The 21379-nt window shown below is 34.4% G+C and overlaps 2 protein-coding genes across 6 annotated transcripts in view; one reads left to right on the top strand and one right to left on the bottom strand.

The window, feature by feature from the left end:
- Positions 1-2977, bottom strand: part of LOC128556891 (heat shock protein 75 kDa, mitochondrial-like) — a 42758-nt gene extending 39781 nt beyond the window's left edge. For both annotated transcript variants that reach the window (XR_008370884.1, XM_053542779.1), the window contains exon 1: positions 2807-2977. Coding sequence is in view for 1 of the 2 variants with exons in the window: in XM_053542779.1 (XP_053398754.1) it covers positions 2807-2942 (136 nt within the window). In the remaining variant the exon portion in view is untranslated. The remainder of the gene's footprint in view (positions 1-2806) is intronic.
- Positions 2978-9165: 6188 nt separating this feature from the next.
- LOC128556892 (E3 ubiquitin-protein ligase SH3RF1-like) overlaps positions 9166-21379 on the top strand; it is a 50738-nt gene continuing 38524 nt past the window's right edge. The window contains exon 1 of one of the 4 annotated variants that reach the window (XM_053542781.1): positions 9166-9239. The gene's annotated coding sequence lies outside the window, so the exon portion shown is untranslated. Of the gene's footprint in view, positions 9240-19378; positions 19576-19630; positions 19933-21379 lie in introns of those variants that run through there. The other 3 variants (XM_053542782.1, XM_053542780.1, XM_053542787.1) reach the window with 3 other exon arrangements.

Genomic DNA, 21379 nt, shown 5'->3' on the forward strand with positions numbered 1-21379 from the left:
TTCTGGAAGGGCATTGCAAGATAATCATGGTAAGCTTGTTCATGGGATGTTTGCAACAACCTGTTAACAGGATGTTCGCAGCAGAATGTTTGCAGCTATATTGTTTACAAGATGCTCACAGTAACTTGCATGAGAGAGGCTTGCAACAAGCTTGTTTGTATGTTTGCTAGATTTCATTTACAGCAAATCTTTGTCATGATAAATTTGCAACAAATTTTCAGGATATCTACCTCTCTGTTTGCAACAAAAAATATTTGTCATTGAAAAATGAACACCATACAAACATCTAATAATCACTGCATCTATTTCATAAAATGTTTGCAACAAATTTATGTTGTAATCGCAACATGATCAAATCAAGTGTTTGCAGAAATTAAAATATAACATTTCTGTAAGGGATCTCTGGATGTCATATGATCTGTAGGCAAGCACCACATGGCAGAACAGTTAACCAAACAGAAAAGCTGATGGAAGTGGTATGTATACCAGCAACCACTGTATTCTATCCCTCTCTAACAAGGAAGGACCAGGCATCAAATGGATCTACTGAGTTTCTAGCTGTCTAAGGCATCATCTGAAAATACTATCAGTTTCTATCATACTGAGGATCTGAACCCTGGACCTTGTACTCTGTAGTAATGTGGGTGTTAAGGTTTTAAGTTTGAATCAAATCAATTTAGTAGAGGATAATAACTGTTTGGACTGCAACTGTCAAAAATTATCACGCTGTCCTGAAATGTAAGAAATAACTACATATACTGCCAAATAGGAAAGGAAATCCAACTTGTAACCTCTGAATTATTAGATATGTATCTGTCTTACATTGCTACAACACCAATGATGCCAATGATAGATCTATCCAAAATTCGATTGTACGACTACTGCTACATGTTTAAGACACATAAACAAAAGGCTAGCAAGACAAAAAAAGGTAAATCTAGTAAAATATTTTTCATACAGTGCTTTAGGGTATAGCGGATAGGTAACTAACTTTTCCTGCATTCTAATTCAAAGAAATGTAAATATTAGTTTTTTTATCTGTATATCAGGCAGAAAACATCTATTCTTCTTAAAACATTCAGCATTTCATAGAAATTCATGTGTTTTTCTCTCCATGCCATTGTTTACATATGAGCTGATTTAGGGTGTACAGGATACTTTTGGTCAATTTTTCCATTATTAGTTTAAAATCCACATTTTAAGAAGCTTTCCAAGATTTCTTTACTATAAATCAGAATAATAATGTATTCTCTTTCCAAAAACATTCAGCTTTTTAAATTTCTATTAAATGCTTTTCATTCACTGACGTTTTTTACATATACACAGAATCAGTCTACTGGGTGCCGACCAGTCAACGGACAGAAATCGGGTTTTTTCCTTTGCCATTTTATGAAAAATGATTACTAAAATATGAAATTAGCCCCGTCAAATCTTCAGCTCATTTGTCATCTGAAAATTAAAAAGCTAAAACAATCGGACGTAAAACATTGAATATTTTGAGGCTTAAAAGGGGTTATTAAATGCACCTCATTCGTCAACATGGCAGAATAGTCACCGGACACATATTTGGGAGACTGATATTACTATTTCCTGATGATATTTTTACCGAAAAAAAAAATGTTGATTATGTCCTTCTGTTCTCTGCGCCTTCTAAAACCATGTTTTCATACATATTCAAAGAATTAAACTATAGTCGGAGTTGAACTACGCAACAGCAGTGTTTTACCCGTGTTACAATTTTAAATGAACTTCTTTCCGCAGAAAATATTTTGGAGTTTGTTCCACCAAACTGAGCAAACAAAATCAAATCGATTTTAGCTTTGCTGTTTTCGGAAAACCAAAAAATCTATAAATATGTTTTAATTCAATTGAGGCTCTAAGTGGGGGTAAATTTATATAAATCGATTGTGTTTTCTGGTCAATAGTCACCTCTATTTCAGTATTCAACACGTGGCCAAGCAAATGCAGACGTTAATTCATTCTGTAAAAACAATATTTTTACTAAGATATAAACGAACTGTGAGGAAAGAATCAAAAAGTAAACTGTTGTTTGCAGTTCTGTGCTATAATTGTTTGAGGCCCACTTGGTGCCCCTAAATGGAACGAATATTGCGCATGCGCACTGCCATTCCAATGCCCCAAGGTCAGAGGAGTTCTGTGCTATAATTGTTTGAGGCCCACTTGGTGCCCCTAAATGGAACGAATATTGCGCATGCGCACTGCCATTCCAATGCCCCAAGGTCAGAGGACATCAGTTTTGTAAACACATGTGATATTTGGTACAATATGTTGCGTTAATACGTGCTTATCAGGTCAATGCTGATATATGACAGTCAAAACAAAATGCCGAATGTTTCTGATTATCCGATAACTGTGATATAATCGAAATAAAGTCGTAATTACGTTTGTCCGGTATATATTCCTGTCCGGTGACTGGTAGGCACCCAGTATAGGGGATAGCTTTATTTTACATTTGATGACATATGAAAAATAACACAACAAGTAAATATTTAAAATGTATGTCAGAATGTCTGTTTGCATGCCAGAAAAAGAATGTTATGAAAATTTATACAACAATTCAAGTCTAAATATAAAATTTATCAATCTATTCTCTATATACCCTAAAATCCGCTATACCCTAAAGCATTGTATGACAAAAATATTAAAATAAGCTGTTATAGAAAGATTTCGTTGCAACAGAAGCACGTAATTTACCCAAATAGCTGACCAAGGTCATAAAGCGATAAACAGATTCATACGTTATTCACTCTACTTGGCTGTTCTACACTGAAAACAATTAACTTACCCCAGGAGGCAGGTGTAATTATACTAGCTCTTTGACATGCAGCACGTGTCAATGCATAATGACCACTGACAGTTCCAAAGTACTGTTTAATTACTGTTGGCCTTCTCAAAAAACACGTTCTCATGGAGGCTGACATCTTGTTTGCATAATTTGGCTATCAGCACGTCGAAATCCTAAACCGGAATTTTATTTTGGGGTAAAGCTACGTTTTGTATGATTAAAGACAACAGGCTTTATACGAGATAATTAAAGATGTTTAATGCCAAAATTTCATTTTTAAAAAGAACAATAATTACGAAAAGTCAATTATGTAAACAAGAAATACACTTTATTTGTTCGTTTCATTCTCATTGTCTAAATGTTTTATTTTGTGTATCTATTAAGATACAAAATCAGACTGTTTGCATATGACGCTATAGTATATCTAACAGTCAAATCTCCATCAGACCCACAAAACCTTACAAAATGATCTGCGTACTCTTGAATATTAAGAACAAAACTGGCCCATGGAATTCAATCCTGATAAGAGCGAGATCTACATCTACATCTACATCGGTACAACCAACAATCGATTTCCGATTATGACTGGTCGGCGCTGTCAGAGAAACAGTTGTTAAAGAAATTTAGTATATTACAGTATTAAAAGTAAAAGATAAAAGGACAGTATGCTACAGTTAAAATAGGACAGAATGGAAGAATAACATAGTGACCGCCGCCAGCCTCTCTGTAAAGATACTGAGGCTGGGGCTAGCTTTGACTGATGTGGGGAGGGAGTTCCAGAGACGGATGGTTCTAGGGAAATAAGCAAAGTATTGAGTGCTGGAATAAGGGATCAAGTAGTTAAGATTTCTAATGGGGGTCAAGTAACCTTGATCAATAGCAACGGTCTGGGTCCTTACTTTGTAAAACAAAAGTAATGAACAGTTTAATCTACGGTACTGGAGAGTTTTCCATTCTAAGGATTTCAACATTTCAGTTACACTGCTTGTATAGTTGTAATCATTCATAACATACCTAGCTGCTGACCTTTGGACTCGTTCAAGTTTATGGGCGAGGGTTTTCTGCCAGGGATGCCACACAGTTGAACAGTACTCTAGCTGTGGGCGACATAGGTGGTGTATGCAGCTTCTTTGACCTTTATGTTATCTGTCTTGACATTTCTCTGAATAAATCGAAGGGAAGAGGTTGCCTTAGAAGTTATGTTTTCTATGTGTTGTGACCAGTTCAAATCATTGGAGATAGTTATTCCTAGGTATTTAGCTGATGAGGTGGACTTTAACTCTGTATCGTGTAACCTGTATGGGTATATAAAGGGATTTCTCTTCCTACTTACTCTAAGGACTTCACATTTGTCGGGGTTAAATTCCATTTGCCAGACTCTTTCCCATGTTTCTAATTTATGGAGATCTTCTTGAAGGGCTATGCTATCATTATTTGATTTGACAGTGAGGTATACGATGGTGTCGTCTGCAAACATACGGGTTTTACATTTGACTGAGTCAGGCAGGTCGTTAATGTATACAGGGAAAAGGCAAGGCCCAAGGACAGACCCCTGTGGAACTCCAGACAGGACCGGAAGTTCGCTGGACAGGTGACCTTCAACTGCGACCTTCTGAGTACGATTAGAGAGGAAGGATTTGACCCAACTGGTTATTTGGGGACTAATACCTAGGGATTCTAACTTGTAAATTAGCCTCAAATGGTCGACTTTGTCAAATGCCTTAGAAAAATCCATTACGATGACGTCAGTTTGTTGGCCTTGTTCTAAATTGCTATAAAGTTCCTGGGTGAAATTAATAAGCTGAGTTTCGCAACTATGACCCGACCTAAAGCCATGCTGGAACTGGCTGATAATATTGTGTTTGTCAAAGAAGGACATAAGATTTGAAACCACGATGTGCTCAAGGAGTTTGGACGCAATACAGGTTAGAGAAATTGGTCGATAGTTGCTGGGTTTTGATTTGAGACCTTTTTAAAGATTGGTGCAACTGTTGCCTTTTTCCAGTCTTGAGGGACAATGCCTGTGTTTAGGGATAAATTGAAGATGTGGCAAAGGACGGGGGCGATTTCTTGATGAAGTTCCTTGAGAACACGGGGGGATAATTCATCTGGCTCTGACGCTTTATGTGGGGATAGGCCAAGAAGGAGTTTGTCAACACCCTCTGGAGTTACATTTATTTGGTCCATTAGGGAGGAAGGGGATGTTAACAGTTTGGAGCACAAATGTTTAAGGCTTAGGGGCTTAGGTGGGGAGAAAACTGATTCAAATTGCTTATTAAGGATGTTTGCTTTAGTGACTGGATCAGTGTGGGTGATGTTGTGACAATAACAAGTAAAATGAATCCTGATGTTTCCCCTAAATTATACAGTCAACTGAAGCAACATTAGATGAGAATGATAACCTACCACCGAACCCTGGGCGTTTTGTTACCAATTACTTGTCTGAAAACTGCATTCCCAAAAATGATGTAAATATTGTTCAATAAAAAGGAAATGGCTTTACAAACTTCGTCACAGATGCACATAGTATAATTCTTTACAATGCAACTAGTAAAAAAAATGTTTTATGAAGGCTAATAACGTATTTATAGAAGAGATCGTGTTTGTATACAAATCCGTTGTATTTTCTCTTTTTAGGACTGATAAGACAAAGGTCGCGTGGGCAGATGCCGAGCGTCCATGCTTTTTTGTAAACAGTGATGTTTTTCTAACGGCTAAAACTTTCTTAAAACATGATTGATGTCAATAATTTTTTGATCAATGGAAAGGATATAAAACAAGCAATTTATTGGTTACTTTTAATTATTATTTCGAAATAAAATGGATTAATTGTGACTTACAGTGTTTTTTCTAAAACTTTGGAGCATCGTTATGCCACTATTAAGTCATATGTCATTTAAATGGTTTTTCATTTTAAAAAGATATATTTAAATAAGAAAATATGAAAATCATAAGCATTTCAAAACTTAATTTTTAAAATCCATAAATTAACGAAAAAGTTATTAAAAATTCCGATCCTATACATAAACGATGTAAAAACATTTGTTTAGCCCACCACCAGATAAACAGATGTTAATGCGTAACGTCACGGCGATCTCTCCTATTAATGTGTTTAGTAACAAAATGACCATACAAGGCAAAGATTTCAACCTTAATCATGTTGGAAATATAGGCCACTATCGCGTCATAGTAAGAGAAAATGCAGTCATACCTGCAAGATCAGAGGCTGTGATACAGGGGAAATTGAATACCAACAAAGTACATAACTTAAGACAATTGTTCATAGCTGAACCAACATCTAACATAATGAAAAATGAAAAAGAATTTATTGCCAAATCATTGCTATATCCGAAAGAAAATATACCTTTGAGAGTAATGAATGTTTCAGACAAACTGCAAGTCTTTTATGCTGGTACTAATATTGCAACCTTGAGTCCAGTTACATGTGTTGATGAAAACAAATTAACAAACACACAACAAATAAAACTGCACCTCATATGAAAGATTAATATGACAAAACAGTTAGTGGTTTGACTCGCAAACAATGTAAGGATGTTGCAAAACTATTAATCAAATATTCGTCAATATTCTCAGAAAATGCCAATGATTTAGGACGAACTGGTATAGTCAAGCATAAGATTCCAACAGGTTATGCTCACCCTATTAAACAAAGATTGCGCAGAGCTCCTGTTCACAAGAAGACAGAAATCGATAGACAAATAGATGATATGCGCATAATACATAAGTCATCTAGTCCATGGGCCAGTGCCATAGTCATGGTACAGAAACAAGATGGAAGTTAACGTTTTTGCATAGACTATTAAAAATTAAAAGCTGCAGCTATAAAGGATGCGTATCCTTTACAGAGAATAGACGGCACACTAGATCAAATGTCTGGAGCTCAGTGGTTTTCTTGCATGGACCTGAGTTCTGGGTACTGGCAGGTAGAAGTAGAGGACGAAGATAAAGAAAAGACGGCTTTTATTTCAAGACAGGGATTGTTGTTAATGCCATTCAGACTGTGCAACGCCTCTGCCACACTTGAGCAATTGTTAAAAGACACCTTGCAACCAAATGGAAAACACAAACTGAAGGTTGTTTCTTATATTTGTAATTTTGAGGCTATTGATACTAGCTTTTTAACTTAATTGTGTTAATATAAACTTTATGTGATAGTGTTGCTAGTCTGTAGTATTTAAACATCTTATACCTAGAGAGCATATTTTTTACATAAATCTTATTACTTATGTATGACTTTTATTGTTAAGAGTTTTTGTTTTATGAATTACTAAATTAGTTTCCGTTACTTCTCCTGTTCCATCTTGTTCCCTTCTAGTAAACTGGACCCCATTGGAAATAAGGTTTCGGGCTTAATGGGTTATCCATGTAAACATAGATCATATTTATATTACCTAAAGTTTTCTAACTAAAAACGAAAATATGCCCTTGACCTATTTATTGCTCTTAAGCAGTTATGTTATTATTTATCAATTTTGCTTTTAAGATGCTGAATTTGCAATATGTCAAATTTAATCTCTGCAGTAGAAATCTGTTCTTTTATTTAAATGTCTATTTATCTATTCTATTTGTTTAAATTATTTTACATTGTTTTACTATATAATTTGTGCTAATGTTGTGATCTATATAAATAAATAAATAAATAAATAAATAAATAAATAAATAAATAAATAAATAAATAAATAATAACAATAATAAAACAGAAAAAGTTGAAACTCCAAAGGTCGCTCAACACAACAAAAAGAAAATGTTGCAGGCTCGGTTTGATTGAGCCTGTTCATGGATGGTAGTGGAAATGCATGCTACCGTCCATGCCCTCTAGCCCCGGGTTGAGCAGAACTCAACATTTACACATGCTAAAAGTACAAAAAACAATTTAGAGACATCCGCAGATGTGTTCATACAGCGGTGCACATGGAACCTTCAATGCTACACTAGTGTGTAATTCCATGAAAAGCGGCGTATGGTCCCCAGTTAAAATAATGGGTTTGCCCTAAACGAGAAAACAATGAGCAGAACTAAACAAACTGGAATTTAGAAAGGGGATCTGAGGTTATGGAGCCTGCATATCACAGGAACTGCCAAAAGACAAAATTAAAAAGCAGGCACCATATCCAAGGGGTGATTAAACAATACCCAAAGCTATGAAAGCGGGAGTATAGGAACCACCCAGGCCGAAAAGTTCATGCTGAGAAACTAAACAGTATACAGGATGTCAAAGGCCGGTCGGTCAAACTAAGTTCTATAGCATACACTTAATAGAAAAATGTGAAGAAAAGCAGTTGTGAGGCCCCACCTCGAGTACTAGCTGTTCCTCTGTCTGGATGTCGCACATTGAAATAATGTGTTATTTCCTTACTGTATTGTATTATTATAATGACTATAAACAAATGTAAGATGTTTTCTACTTGATAAAATTCATAATCGTATCTGTATAATAAAATTTGCAGCAAATGTTGATTGTTCTTAGAAAAAGATAATCCTTTCTCTAATGTTCACACCTTATAACTGGTGACTCATGGGTTTATGACACCTGACACTAGCATATAGCCTTAATATACAGCTCAATTAATGCACAGCTATGTACATGTATAGTGTAAAGGTGTTGATTAAATCAATTAGGTGTTAATAAAATTGATTTTGAGTAATATATTTGGGATTTTTAAACCGTTTTAGCCTGAATATATGTCATTTTAGAATTTGATAAACTAAATAGATATGCATGGTCAAATTACAGAAATTGACAAAGGTAAATTAGTTTTGTAGCTTTTTTTATTTTTATTTTTTAATGCACAAGTCTCTCAATTCAGTTAATGATTGGTCATGTATATTTTATCTGTCATGCTTCTCTTTTATGTTGTATAATTTCTACATGAATGAGACTGAAAGAAAATAAAATAATATGATTGAAAAATATTTAATACAAGAGATTAGAAAATAGAATTAAAATAAAAATTAGAATATATATACTTAATTTTTATTAATAGATGAACTCCTGCATTTTTCAACATGCCAAAAAGTAACATTATATATCAAAATCTGAAAACGAGGTGAAATGTCACTTCCAAAAAAATGGAATTTTGGGGTGAAATGTCATCCAAAATAGGGGTGAAATGTCATCGGGGTGAAGTGTCTGTTTACATATCTAGGCCTATAGATGTATATTTTCGTGTCCTGCCCTATTATCCCTATTTGTACAATAACATTTATTTTTAACGAGTTCATTTTTACTATGTAAATAAATAAAAACAATGAATTAAAATTATTCAATTGGTTCATGTATACTTTAATAAAAATTGGTCCGTCGTGGTCTGGACCCTGTCCACACTTCTCCGTCGACTGTAAAAATAACCGGTGTCAAGGGAAGCTACTCTTGAATACTGTCAAATGGAACCCAAATAATTTCTGGACAAATGTAAGTATTTTCCTTAATTTGTCATGTAGCTTTATTGCTATTTGCATAAGGACACAGAATAAATTGTAAGTTATATGTAAATGCTAGGGATTTCGTAAGCGTAGTTACCTTTGACTCGGATATCGCTGTACAGGTTGGATAGACATGGTGGTATGCATACTGGATTTGATACCAGTAATATATACCCTCAAGTAACCAGTTTCTGTTATGGTAAGGAAACAATGCGCAATTTTTTAAATAATAATTGTATAAACTCAAACTATTTTACTTAGATAAAAAGTGAAAATCTTTCCTCATTTTATCCCAACAGTTTCCAAACATCTTTTATGTTGCAAACTGATGGACGCTGCCATTTTTAAACATCATCCGGAACTGACTTCCATTTAGACTGGTAGAACAGTTTTCGTTACCTTTGCGAAATGATTGAATTAAACGGAATGAAAGGTACTACAATAAAAGAGACCCTGTAAGTTTAACAGAGACCCTGTAAGTTGTAACATTCGAAATTTATTAGTTTTCTATCACTTTTGACACAAATATACTGATATGATTTAATTTGCATACACAAATTACCATTCTCCTTGGCTTTGTCAAAAATAGTTGGAGAATACTGTCTGTATTATCGTTTTGCTAGAGGTGGGCTTCCATAAACTAACAGCAATTTTACAAAGAAGTTTACAATCTATCTATCAATGAATATGACCGTTACCTGTGAAAATAAAATACTTTGATTGAAACAGATCAGCATGACCTTCTTAGTAACCAACAACAATACTTCAGGATTTTTTACATTGAACAAAAGACTTTTAAAGTCTTTAACCATATAAGGTAGTGTCTTTTCTCTCCATTTCATTAAATTAGTTAAAGCATTTGAACCAGTCTTCCGAGGCTGTACCCTTCTTGTACAAAATCAGCCCTTTTTTTGTAAATTCGGGGAAGGGTACCAGGTCCCTTTTGGAGGGGAAATTTACGTCGCGAAATCATTGTTTGGAGGAATAAATTTGCTGAAAAGTTGTTAAAATCAGGACTGAAAACCAAAACTAATTTCATTTTTTTTTGCATGGGGAATTTTTGGCCAAGGTGGGGAAAAAAGTATACTTTTTAGATTGGGGAATGGGGCCGAATTTCGGCCCTAAAATCAGCATTAAAAAAGGCCTGAAAATGTAAACAATCGGCTACAACAGGCCATTTTAAGGAAACATCGATGTATTATATATAATTTAATGGAAACAGTAAGATGCATATTGCATTAATCTGTTTAAACTATTTTACGTTAGTACGGGAAGTAAAACTGTTTTCTTCCAATTTCACGTACTACATGGAGTATTTTTTGGGTGAAGAAGATGACTTGACGTTTCTTAAGTTGGCTTCTAGATTATGACGTCAGAAAACAAAACAGTTCGAGCTACATGTAAATTTTTCGGTATCACGAAATTAAGGGTATCACAATATGAGAATACTTGAGGGTATTAATCAACCATCATTATGACTCTATTGTTTTACAACCATTTTACACGGAAGTGTACTAGTAAATGGGTAGACTAGACGTAGAAGACGAGTACCAGAACTCAAGAAGATTCTACAAGATCAATACAATCAATACAAGATTATGTTTTAAGAAAAGCTAGAGCTGTCGCTGAGTGGCTGCTTTTTAATTTTATGACATTTGCAGCCACCGATGAATCCGCTGGGAACATTTTCTGGTACATGTATGTTACATTGTACGTTATGTTATGTTGTTCTAGGTGTAGGACCAGTTACGGTATAGAACACATGTACAATTAAAGTATTTGTAATGATTACATCTCTGACAATGAATTTATGTTGACATTAAACTAAAGCTTAAACTTGCCTCACTGACATTTGAATGTATTTTTTGTGTTTTGTTTCTGCAATTTATAGTGTTATCAGCAGTCTAGTCCAAATAATAGGACTTTTCGCCACAGCAAGATAACTTTTGACTGTTACTGTCCCGTCACATCCAAACTTATTCTGCATATTTCTGCAATGAAATCCGTTGAATGTTTTCTGGTTCATGTACAAAGTATTTGTAATGATTACATCTCTGATTTAATGAATTTATGTTAAATACATTAAAGTATGAACTTGCCTCGCTGACATTTTATGAATGAATATTTTGTGTTTTGTTTTTGCACTTTAGTGTCGTCGGCAGTCTGCTGTTTATTGAAACTGGTGTCAGGGTAGATATCGCCTCGCACCTGTCACACATATCATATTTTCGAAGGTTTAAGTCTCTTATTTAAAACCCTTAGGAAGTGTCTAGCCATCCGGTAACCAGACGTCTAGCCTGCGTTCTAGCCGTCCTCGGGGGATTTTCTAGACTTCCGTTAATTGATTTCTTAATGAATAAGTAATTATTTTATATAGTTTTAACTGTTATTTTCTTAAGATACCAATACTTATCTGTTAACAAAATATCATGTGAATACAATGTCATACAAAAGTATTTTCATCGACTCGAATAGATTACGGATTTTTCAGTTGATAAAACGAATGAAATTGTGTTTATATTCAAATCCATTGATATTCTATTTTTAGAAATGATAAAACATTGATCGCCAAATGTCCATGTTATTTTGTAAAAAGTGATGTTTTTCTAACGGCCTAAACTTTAATCTTAAAACACAGATTTGTAAAAAAAAAATTGATGAATGGAATTCATTAATTCGTTAATTTTGACTTTTATTTCGAAATAAAATGGATTAATTATGAATGCTTAACTACTGTTTTTCTAAAAGTTTTGAACATCGCACTGCCGCTATTGATATTAAATGTCATTTAAAACAGTTGTTCATTTTAAAAAAATATATTTGAATCTATATTAAAATACGAAAATTGTAAGTATTTTAAAATTGTTTTATTTTTGAAAATCCTGTGAAAAAGTTGTTACAATTTAAAAATTCCGATCTCACAAAAACATTGTTTTGCCCGCCAATAGATGAACAGATTTTAATGAGAGATGTCACGGCTATCATTGATTTCGGTATTGCATGAATACTGTATTGCAGATAAGTATCGATATCTTTAAAAGTAAATGACAGGTATCATTACTTATTCATTAGGAAATCTATTACCGGATGGCTAGGAAATCCCCCCCCCCCCCCGGTAACCGGACGGCTAGAACGCAGGCTAGGCGTCCAGTTACTGGACGACTAGACACTTCCTTAAAATTGTGGATTAAATTCAACCCATTTGAAGTTTCTACATGATGAATATTAGTGTTTAAATCATTAAAGCAAGTAAGTCTGACCGGTATATTATGACTTTTTTGGATTTCTTAATGTCTGTTTTCCTAACAGTAAAATGTAGATACGGGTAAGGCTTAGAGGGATGACAACTTGTAGTATAAAATATCAGATCATGAAATAAGTCATCCTGATAAGCCAAAGTAAGGCTATTGCCGACTAGGTATCAGTTACCACAGGAAAGATAATTTTTTGCATTTACTGGGTCAAAAATAAAATAAATAAATTACTCTTATTGGAATTTCTCTGAAACACACATGTATTGTATTAATATCACGACCTTGAACTTGTAGAAAATGTGTAGACAGCATGGAACTTCAGCTCTGGAACTCTATCTTAAAGGCTAAACACCACTAAATCGAGCTTATAAAATTAATATTTTTATACCAGATCTGCATAGCACCCCTTTCATGATAAACATGTTAAGAGGCACTTGACATAATCAACTGACTTCATAAATTTTTTCAACATTTTTCTAGCATATCAGATTTTCGGAGACTGATATTCCCTGAAAGAATTGTGTAGCTACTATGGAACAAAGAAGGGCATCGGTTTTGATATAAGAAAGTTACAATTAGTTAAATACCATTACGGTTCCCATTCAAGAAAATATGCAAAATACAGCCCTGTGCAAGCAATATCTTACATTTCATTACATTAATATTTATGCAGTTTTATGATTCGTACATAAATTGTTACTCAGCAGGTGTTATAATGGGACAAAATTTAAAATATCTGACACTGAGTGACAGTAAGTTTAGTTGATAAGAAATTTTCTTGAATTTCTTATTTATTATAAATGTTCTGTTCTCCCACATTCAAAATTACACATTGAATTTTCCACCTAGTAATTAATAACAATGTCCTCAGTTAGTAATTAATAGCGATGGCCACGGAATTGCCCCTTTCCATGAAATCGGGAAAAAACCAATTCAGGCTTGACCACTTATTTTGTATATAAAGCAGAACAACACTGTCAGGGTTAGAAACTTTAAAGAATTATGTAGTTTAATTGATTCTGGTTGATGCTTACAAGATACTAGAGATGTTTGTATGATCAACCCTAGGGATGCCTGTACCCTGCAACCAGCAAACTTGAAAAACTTGAAATCACAGGATGTTGCTCTGGAGAAGATAATTTGTTAACTTTCTGTCCACTGGGCACTTCAGTTTGTACGGGTTTGAGCTCTCCAGAGGTGTCCTTGTTTAGATGGGTCAGAAAAAATAAATCCTCTTTGGGAATGTCTGTACCACAGTGATAAAACTGTAGTCTGTTTTTAAAATGGTTTCCAGTAAAAACTGCAGCTATGCTGCTCGCAGAATGAATTGATACAAGTTTTCCTAAGAAAATACACTTTTGTAAGGGTGATAGAGATGTGGTACAGATTCAGCAGCTGAATACACTAGTCTTGTACAAGAATACAATGATAGTATAATATTGAAAGGCAAGAAGTTTTAGTGAAGCAGATTCTTTTTTGACTGCCGGGTCACGATTAGAATGTATAGGCAGTCATTTGAGTCAGTTTTATTATGTCTGTTCCAAATGGTGCCCTTTAAAAAGTTTATCTCTTAGATGCTTAAACCGTCTTTAAAATGAGTTTGTAAATATCATTTTATGCAATATTTATAGTGGCAGATTGTACAATGATGATAAATTTTATCAGAGAATAATTAGACAAAACAATATGTAACTGTTTTAATATGCAGTTTGAGAATATTTTCATGCATTATATTGCTTTGTTGCATAATATCTGCTTTCCGCAAGGGACATACTCATTTCATTCCTCCATGATGTAGAATTGCTGCTGGGTTACTGTTTTTTTTATCTGTAAAGCTTTGAAGAGACGTCATACTGCCTTAACTGTTAAATAGTTGTGTCATAAACAAAGCAGTTTCCTAAAGCAGTTTTTAGCTTCTTAAACTGTTGTAACTTTAAGATTATCATGAAACACATTCTTTGGCAAGTTCGCAGTCAAATGGAAAGTGTGCATTTCCATATCAAATGTCCTGGTTTCCATATCAGAAACGGCAGTTGCATTTTTCTGTTTCTCTGGAGGGATGATTTGTTCAGTTGATCTTTTGCATCTGTTATGCAGTTTATTCTCTGAAACGAAATTGAATAAAATTATTATGTAATCATTATTGATTTCTAAGAATTGATTTTTGTGCCAATACAAGAAATTAAACGCTTACAAACCAATGGAAGTGTCATTTATTCTTGCACAACTTTGGGTTCCCACTAAATGGCTGTTTCAGCCAAAAACCATGACACAGGAAATGTATGAGAACTTGTTCATACTGCTACAGAAACAGGGTTAGAGGGTAGAACATGTGCCTGTCGGCCAAGTACTGGCACATACTTGTAATTTGAAGTTGTTGAAGATCTTCCATTTCTTTAATAGATCATGTCGCATGGAACATGAAGATCGAGGAACTTTTTCAGCATGTTGTAGAACCTTGTTCAGCATGTTGTAGAACCTTGTTCGTCAATCAGACTGAAATAAATTAGTATAATGGACTTGGAGAAGTATAGTAATATTACTCATAAAGACGTTTTGAAAGTATTCTTACTTGTAAATGAGAAAGTTGGATAATATACTGTGAAATCATTTAATTTCGTGGGCATGAAATTTCGTTGTTTTGGTCAAAACAGCAATTTCGTGGGGATATGAATTCGTGGATTTTAAGTTTCGAACATAAAATGAATTGGAATTTTACTTGTTCGTTGGGATTAAATTTCGTGGATTGACTCAACCTCGAAATCCACGAAAATTTGTCTCCCACGAAAATTTATGATTTCACAGTAATTGATATTATTACATTTCTTCTTATTGCATTGTATATATATATATATATAAATCAGTATCTGAATTGAGTTGAGTGTCTGAATTGGGTTTGAGCATTCATTGTCTGAATTGGGTTTTGAATCTTTTATGTCTGAAATGGGTTAAATTTGAATACAATTCTGTTCCAACTGCTGATTCACATCATAACATTGGGATCATTATTATCTGTCAGCATCCTTGACAAACAGAATTAACCAAAAATCTCTTGAAGTGTTTAGAATTTCTACAACAGCTGTGCGGAAGATTTACCTTGCTTTAAAAAATGTCTGTAAAAACATATAGCTGCAAGGTAGCAGTGTTCCTCCCCGATGCAATACTGTTACTACATTTTCTGAAGTGCTTATACATGTGGCATGCATCAAATTCCGTTGTCTCTGAAGCAGGCTCGTGTTTTTCAATGGTGTGTTAATACTGTTAATAATGATGGTTAATAACTGATTTTTCTGGAGTGTGGGAAAGTTGCACAAGCACTTAGAAATTTGTGGCTTTTCCTTTCTTTTGACATCTGTTGAAGATTTCAGTAAGCTTCAATACACAGCAGGAATTACCTTGCTCGCTCGATACTGATGATACTGACGCTGGAATGCTTCTGTAAATTCACGTAATACTGTGGCTTTATCTATTTTCAACAGCAATAAATTTCAAGTATACTTTTATTTTCAATGGATTTCAACTAAACTTTCACAGTAGTTTTAAAATTGTGAAGAGCATTGTGTTTTTCTTCAAAATCGTCTAAATTCCTTGATGAGTTTTAGAGTTATGGCCCTTTAATTGTCATTTCTATATAGCTATATACCTGTATCATCATTAAGACACCTCTCAGTTAAATTTTTACAGATTATTTCTCAATTATAGCCCTTTAATTGTCAAGTTATGGTAATTTTGACCTTTTTATTTTTCAACAGATTTTCACCTAACTTACACAGTAGGTACATAATTATTGGGACATGGTTTCTTTCATTTCATAGTGGCCATTGCTGTGAATGACAGAGACCATTTAAAAATATCATGCTGTCCTAAACTTACTGCTATTTATACTATCTGTTGAGTTCACTTGGTGAGTAGGGCACACTATATGTACTATGGATTGAATGTTCACAAGTTCGATCAGTGAATGTTTTCTAAGATGATTTGCAATTAAAAGCTACTCACAATAAACAAGTCAGTACTGGTGCAGAATTATGGATCATTATATACATGTTTAGTTTGATTTACGGACATTGTTACATGAAAAATGCTGTTAAAAACTACCATTACTACCTTTACTCACCAACAGAAAGCATGATAAATTACTGCTTGTTGGTTTGGCAAAGCCAGTGGATTGATATTTTGTTTGGTATAACAAATATTTGGTTTGCTAACAGTTGACAAAAAGTATAGTTAAATTGGTGATGTCACCATTTATATATTAGCAGCCACTTGTCCTCATTGTGTAAATTATTGCATGGAATTATAGTCATTTGCTTTATGTGGTCAGCACACAGCCAAATTCATACCGAAATGCAATTCATTAAGGGTGTAACAATATATATAAAATTCGTTGTATCATGATACATTAGTCTGGCGATACGCGTATCGTATCATAGACCTGTTTCACGATACAGAAACGATACAGTGAAAACTAGAAACATTGAATGATATTTTTCATACAATCATTGTTAAAGATAGTAACTAAAGAAATACATGTATCATTTATTAGAGTTTCTTAAACTTTAAAGCAAAATTTCAAGTACTTTCCAAGAGTATCGCGATATGTACCGTATCGTTGCATCTGTATCAAGCTACATATTGTATAGTAAGACTAGCGTATCGTTACACCCCTACAATTCATACCTCTAAACTGTCACTTCTTGTTTTCTCACTTGCAGAAGACTACTTGCAGTATATGGCCACATGCCTTATATCATTTCCACTTTTGTAAAATATATTAGTGTCTGATGGCTCTTTCAAGCATCTGTAGAATCAACATTTATTACACGAAATTCATTTTGAAGATATTTCTGAAATGTCTAGGTTTGCAGCTCTCAAATATGGAAATACCTTACATCTGAGGCATATATAAAGACACTTTCAGACAACATCAAATAGGACCTTTTGAATGATTTGACGAAGATCCAAAAATCTCCATATTTCCTTGCTCTGTTATGGATTCCTGTGGGATTTGTCTTTATTTTTTCGTAGATGAAAAGCTAACATGTCATGCTACAGCCAAGGACCTTTCAAATCGTTAGAAAGTGCTGAAAATTTACTCCCTATTAGCCAAAAAAAAAGTCCACCCACATACATTTAGACGGGATGACCCCTTCACGTGACACCTGACCATTGACCAATGCAAATGCGACTTTCGTTTTTAGCTCCTCTATTAGGAGAATAGGGGGGCTACATGTACTCTACTCGTCCCGGCATTGGCGTGAGCTTTCTTGATTAAAGTTTTTCGGCAACCTTTGTTTTACTGTCATATCTTTGTAACTATTGCTTATATCTTACTGTAACTTCTCATGAAAATTGTCCAGCATACAGACAAAGTATATGCAGGGGCTGGGCCCATTATACTTAAGGTCAAGGTCACCAAGGTGTTATACTTTGGTTATTTTTAAGGTTAAAGTTTTTCGGCAACCTTTGTTTTACTGTCATATTGTTGTTACTATTGCTTATATCTTACTGTAAGTTAACATAAACATTGTCCAGCATACAAGCATAGTATGTGCAGGGGCTGGGTCCATTATACTCAAGGTCAAGGTCACCAAGGTGTTATACTTCGGTTATTTTTAAGGTTAAAGTTTTTCAGCAACCTTTGTTTTTCTGTCATATCTTTGTTACTATTGTTTATATCTTACTGTTAGTTCACATTAACATTGTCCAGCATACAAACAAAGTATGTGCAGGGGCTCGGCCCATTATACCCAAGGTCAAGGTCACAAAGTTGTTATACTTGGAATTATTTTCATGTTAAATTCTTTCGAAAGCTTTGTTTATAGACATATTTATAAAGGTATTTCAAAAGGTAATGACTTGAAATTAAAAATATTTATTTATAAGCATCATCTGCATGTGGGGTTACAGTGCTCATAACTCTAATTGTATTTTTGACAGAATAATGCCCATTTCATACTTGGCAATCTTCGCTTTCTGGATTATAACTTTAGTACAATATAAGGTAAAGACTTGAAACTTAAAATGTATCTTTATCATCATCATCTGCATTTGTGGTAACAAACCCCATAACTCTGATTTGTCTTTTTGACCAAATTATGTCCTATTCATACTTAAATGTTTTGACAAACTTCGTTCTCTGGACATAACTTTGGTACTATAAACTCAAAATATATCTTTACCATCATCATCTGCATGTGTGGTAACAATCCTAATAACTTTAATTTGTGTTCTTGACAGAATTATGCCCCTTGGTGTATCTTTCTTTTAAAGTTGAGGTCTCTAATTGAGACATATATTCATTTTACTGTCAAATCACCGAATAGTGGAGCGCGCTGTCTAACGGACAGCTCCTGTTATGTTTAGCAGTGTTTACTTTCATTTTCGTTACTTCTGGAAAAAGCTAAAGGTCGATGACGTCATTTTCTGTGTTGTCAAAACATACGTATGCCTGAAATACGTATGCATAAAATGTGCCAGCAGTCCTAATATAGCCAATATAACAGTTGGTTATGTGTATAGTTACCACTGATAGCCCATTATGAGCAACTTTTAGTGAGAGGGTAGTGCAAGATACAAAGGAAGCTCCGATTCCCGAAACTTCCCTCAATCTTTAGGGTACTGGGTGTGAAGCACCTATGCACAGAACTGTTATCCCAGTGTTAGTAGTTTTAGTTGGTGTAGAGGGGTCTTAGTTTCGCGACCCCAGGTTTAGTAGTCATAGTGTTACCATTGACAGCTTTGTAGGCTCTCAGTTTGACTGTAATTTGGTATAAACAAGGAAGCATGTGTTAGTATATGGTACAAGTACGATACTTCCTGTCCGAGGTTACACTACAGTTCTCATGCAGACTTATTACTGGTAATATATTTGCCCCTGTTTACAAGCTGATTCATTGTACATTAGAACAGGATTTTTGAGATTAAAAAAGCAGGGAAGTTCAACTGAAGAGAAAAGATTTAAAGATAAGTAGAAAGAAGAGGTAATAGAAAGTATGCAGAACAGATCAACTTCTTCTCAAACTGATTTTGTTTGAATAGGAAATCTTACCAACTCGGACTTCTTTGCAGGTATTTGCAGTTTCGGTCTCGATTTGAAGGAAACATTTGTTTACAAGTAAATGCAAATGCTCTCACAAGCACACTTTGCAGTTACCTTTTCACTTGATGGAAATAGTTCAGTGAAAAAAATACATCAAGTAGAGTTAAGCTGTGTAAGCTTCTATGAGCAGATGATGATCTGTATCATGAAGATGATTGACAGGGTGTATATTAGAGAGATTAATCATTCATGGTACTGATGACTATTACACATGTTGGATTTTTTTTTACTCTGTGTATTATGAAATTTTCATGTTACACTGTGTGATTTACAGTAGCGTTCCTGTTTGTTTACACACAAAGGATTTGGAATAAAAGTATTACGAGGTATGAATTTTCTTTTGTTTTACTTATGTTAATTTCCTTAAAATTCATGTTATAAATTGCTTCACAAGAGTTTGAAGAAATGTTTGGGTTGATGGGGTTATAGGTGTCTACATCTACATCTTTCACCCAACCGTCGATTTCCGACTATCACTGGGCGGCGCTGTCAGAGAAACGGTTGTTAAAGAAATGTTACAATGTTAAAATAATAAAAGCTAAAAAAGACAGTATGCTACAGTTAAAATGGGGCAGAGGCAGTAGAATTACATACTGACCACTGCCAGCCTCTCTCTAAAGATACCGAGACTGGGGCTAGATTTAACATAAGTTGGTAGGGAGTTCCAGAGACGGATGGTCCTTGGGAAGTAGGAGTTAGAAAAGTACTGAGTGTGAGACATGGGGATTAAGTGATTTAGGTTTCTAGTTGGAATAAGATGAGATTGGTCGACTGCAACTGTCTGGGTCCTTATTTTATAAAACATTAATAATGAGTTGTGTAACCTTCTATATTGGAGTGTATTCCATTTCTGGAAAAGTACACAGTCACTGTATTTAACAGAGGAGTTTTCAGTTTGAAGTCTGGGTAAAAGAAAACATACAATTTTAATATAAGTATAGCTAATTATAGTTGATCTTTAACACTTTTTCTTTATGACAAAGTCAAGTGTAGGAAATAGGCAAGTTGTAAAATGCAGTTTTTTTTTCACTGAGAGTAAATGGGGGGAACAAAGGCTCGGTATTTGGGCAAAATGGAATAAAGATCCTGACGTAAAATCAATTTAAGGGGTAAGAACTATGATTTGAAAGAAATTTTATGAAGGGGAAGAGGCCTGTTAATTTTATATTACAGAAAAAAGTCCTGAAATGTAAAAGGAAAAGTAGTATACATTTGCACTTGTTTTTGGGCTGACAAGATGGTAATTACAGAAGCTTTCAGATATTTAACTACCGGTACATTTATTAACCTGAAGCCATATATTTTTCTCATCAAAACCTTAGTAACAACAGAAGGAAAATTAATATTGCTTTCTCTGTACTGACATATTGTTTATTATGCACTTGTTAAACATGCTGACTCATCCCTCCCAAAATATTGGCAGTATCTCGGAGATCAACACTCTTCAATCTGTTGTACATGTGGGAAATACGGCATATTTAGCTGTTTTGGCTATGTCATTGTTCAGTTCTTGAAATCTTCAGTGCTTTATCTGGTTATTATATCCTACATGTTAAAGTTTGTTTTAGGCAGAGCACAAAAGACCCTTTGGCTCAGGGTGTTTTTTGTAACAATTTTATAGAAAAGTTGTTCATCCTCCCGTCACATATTCATGTAGGTAATACCCTAGTCACACATATGCGTGGATAGCTACATCTAGCCACGGATAGAAACATAGTTATCCGTATTGATCCGTACCTGAGCCGCACCTCAAAGTAGTAATCCATATCAATC

This window comes from Mercenaria mercenaria, chromosome 5, assembly GCF_021730395.1.
Source record: "Mercenaria mercenaria strain notata chromosome 5, MADL_Memer_1, whole genome shotgun sequence".
Classification (NCBI taxonomy): Eukaryota; Metazoa; Mollusca; class Bivalvia; order Venerida; family Veneridae; genus Mercenaria; species Mercenaria mercenaria.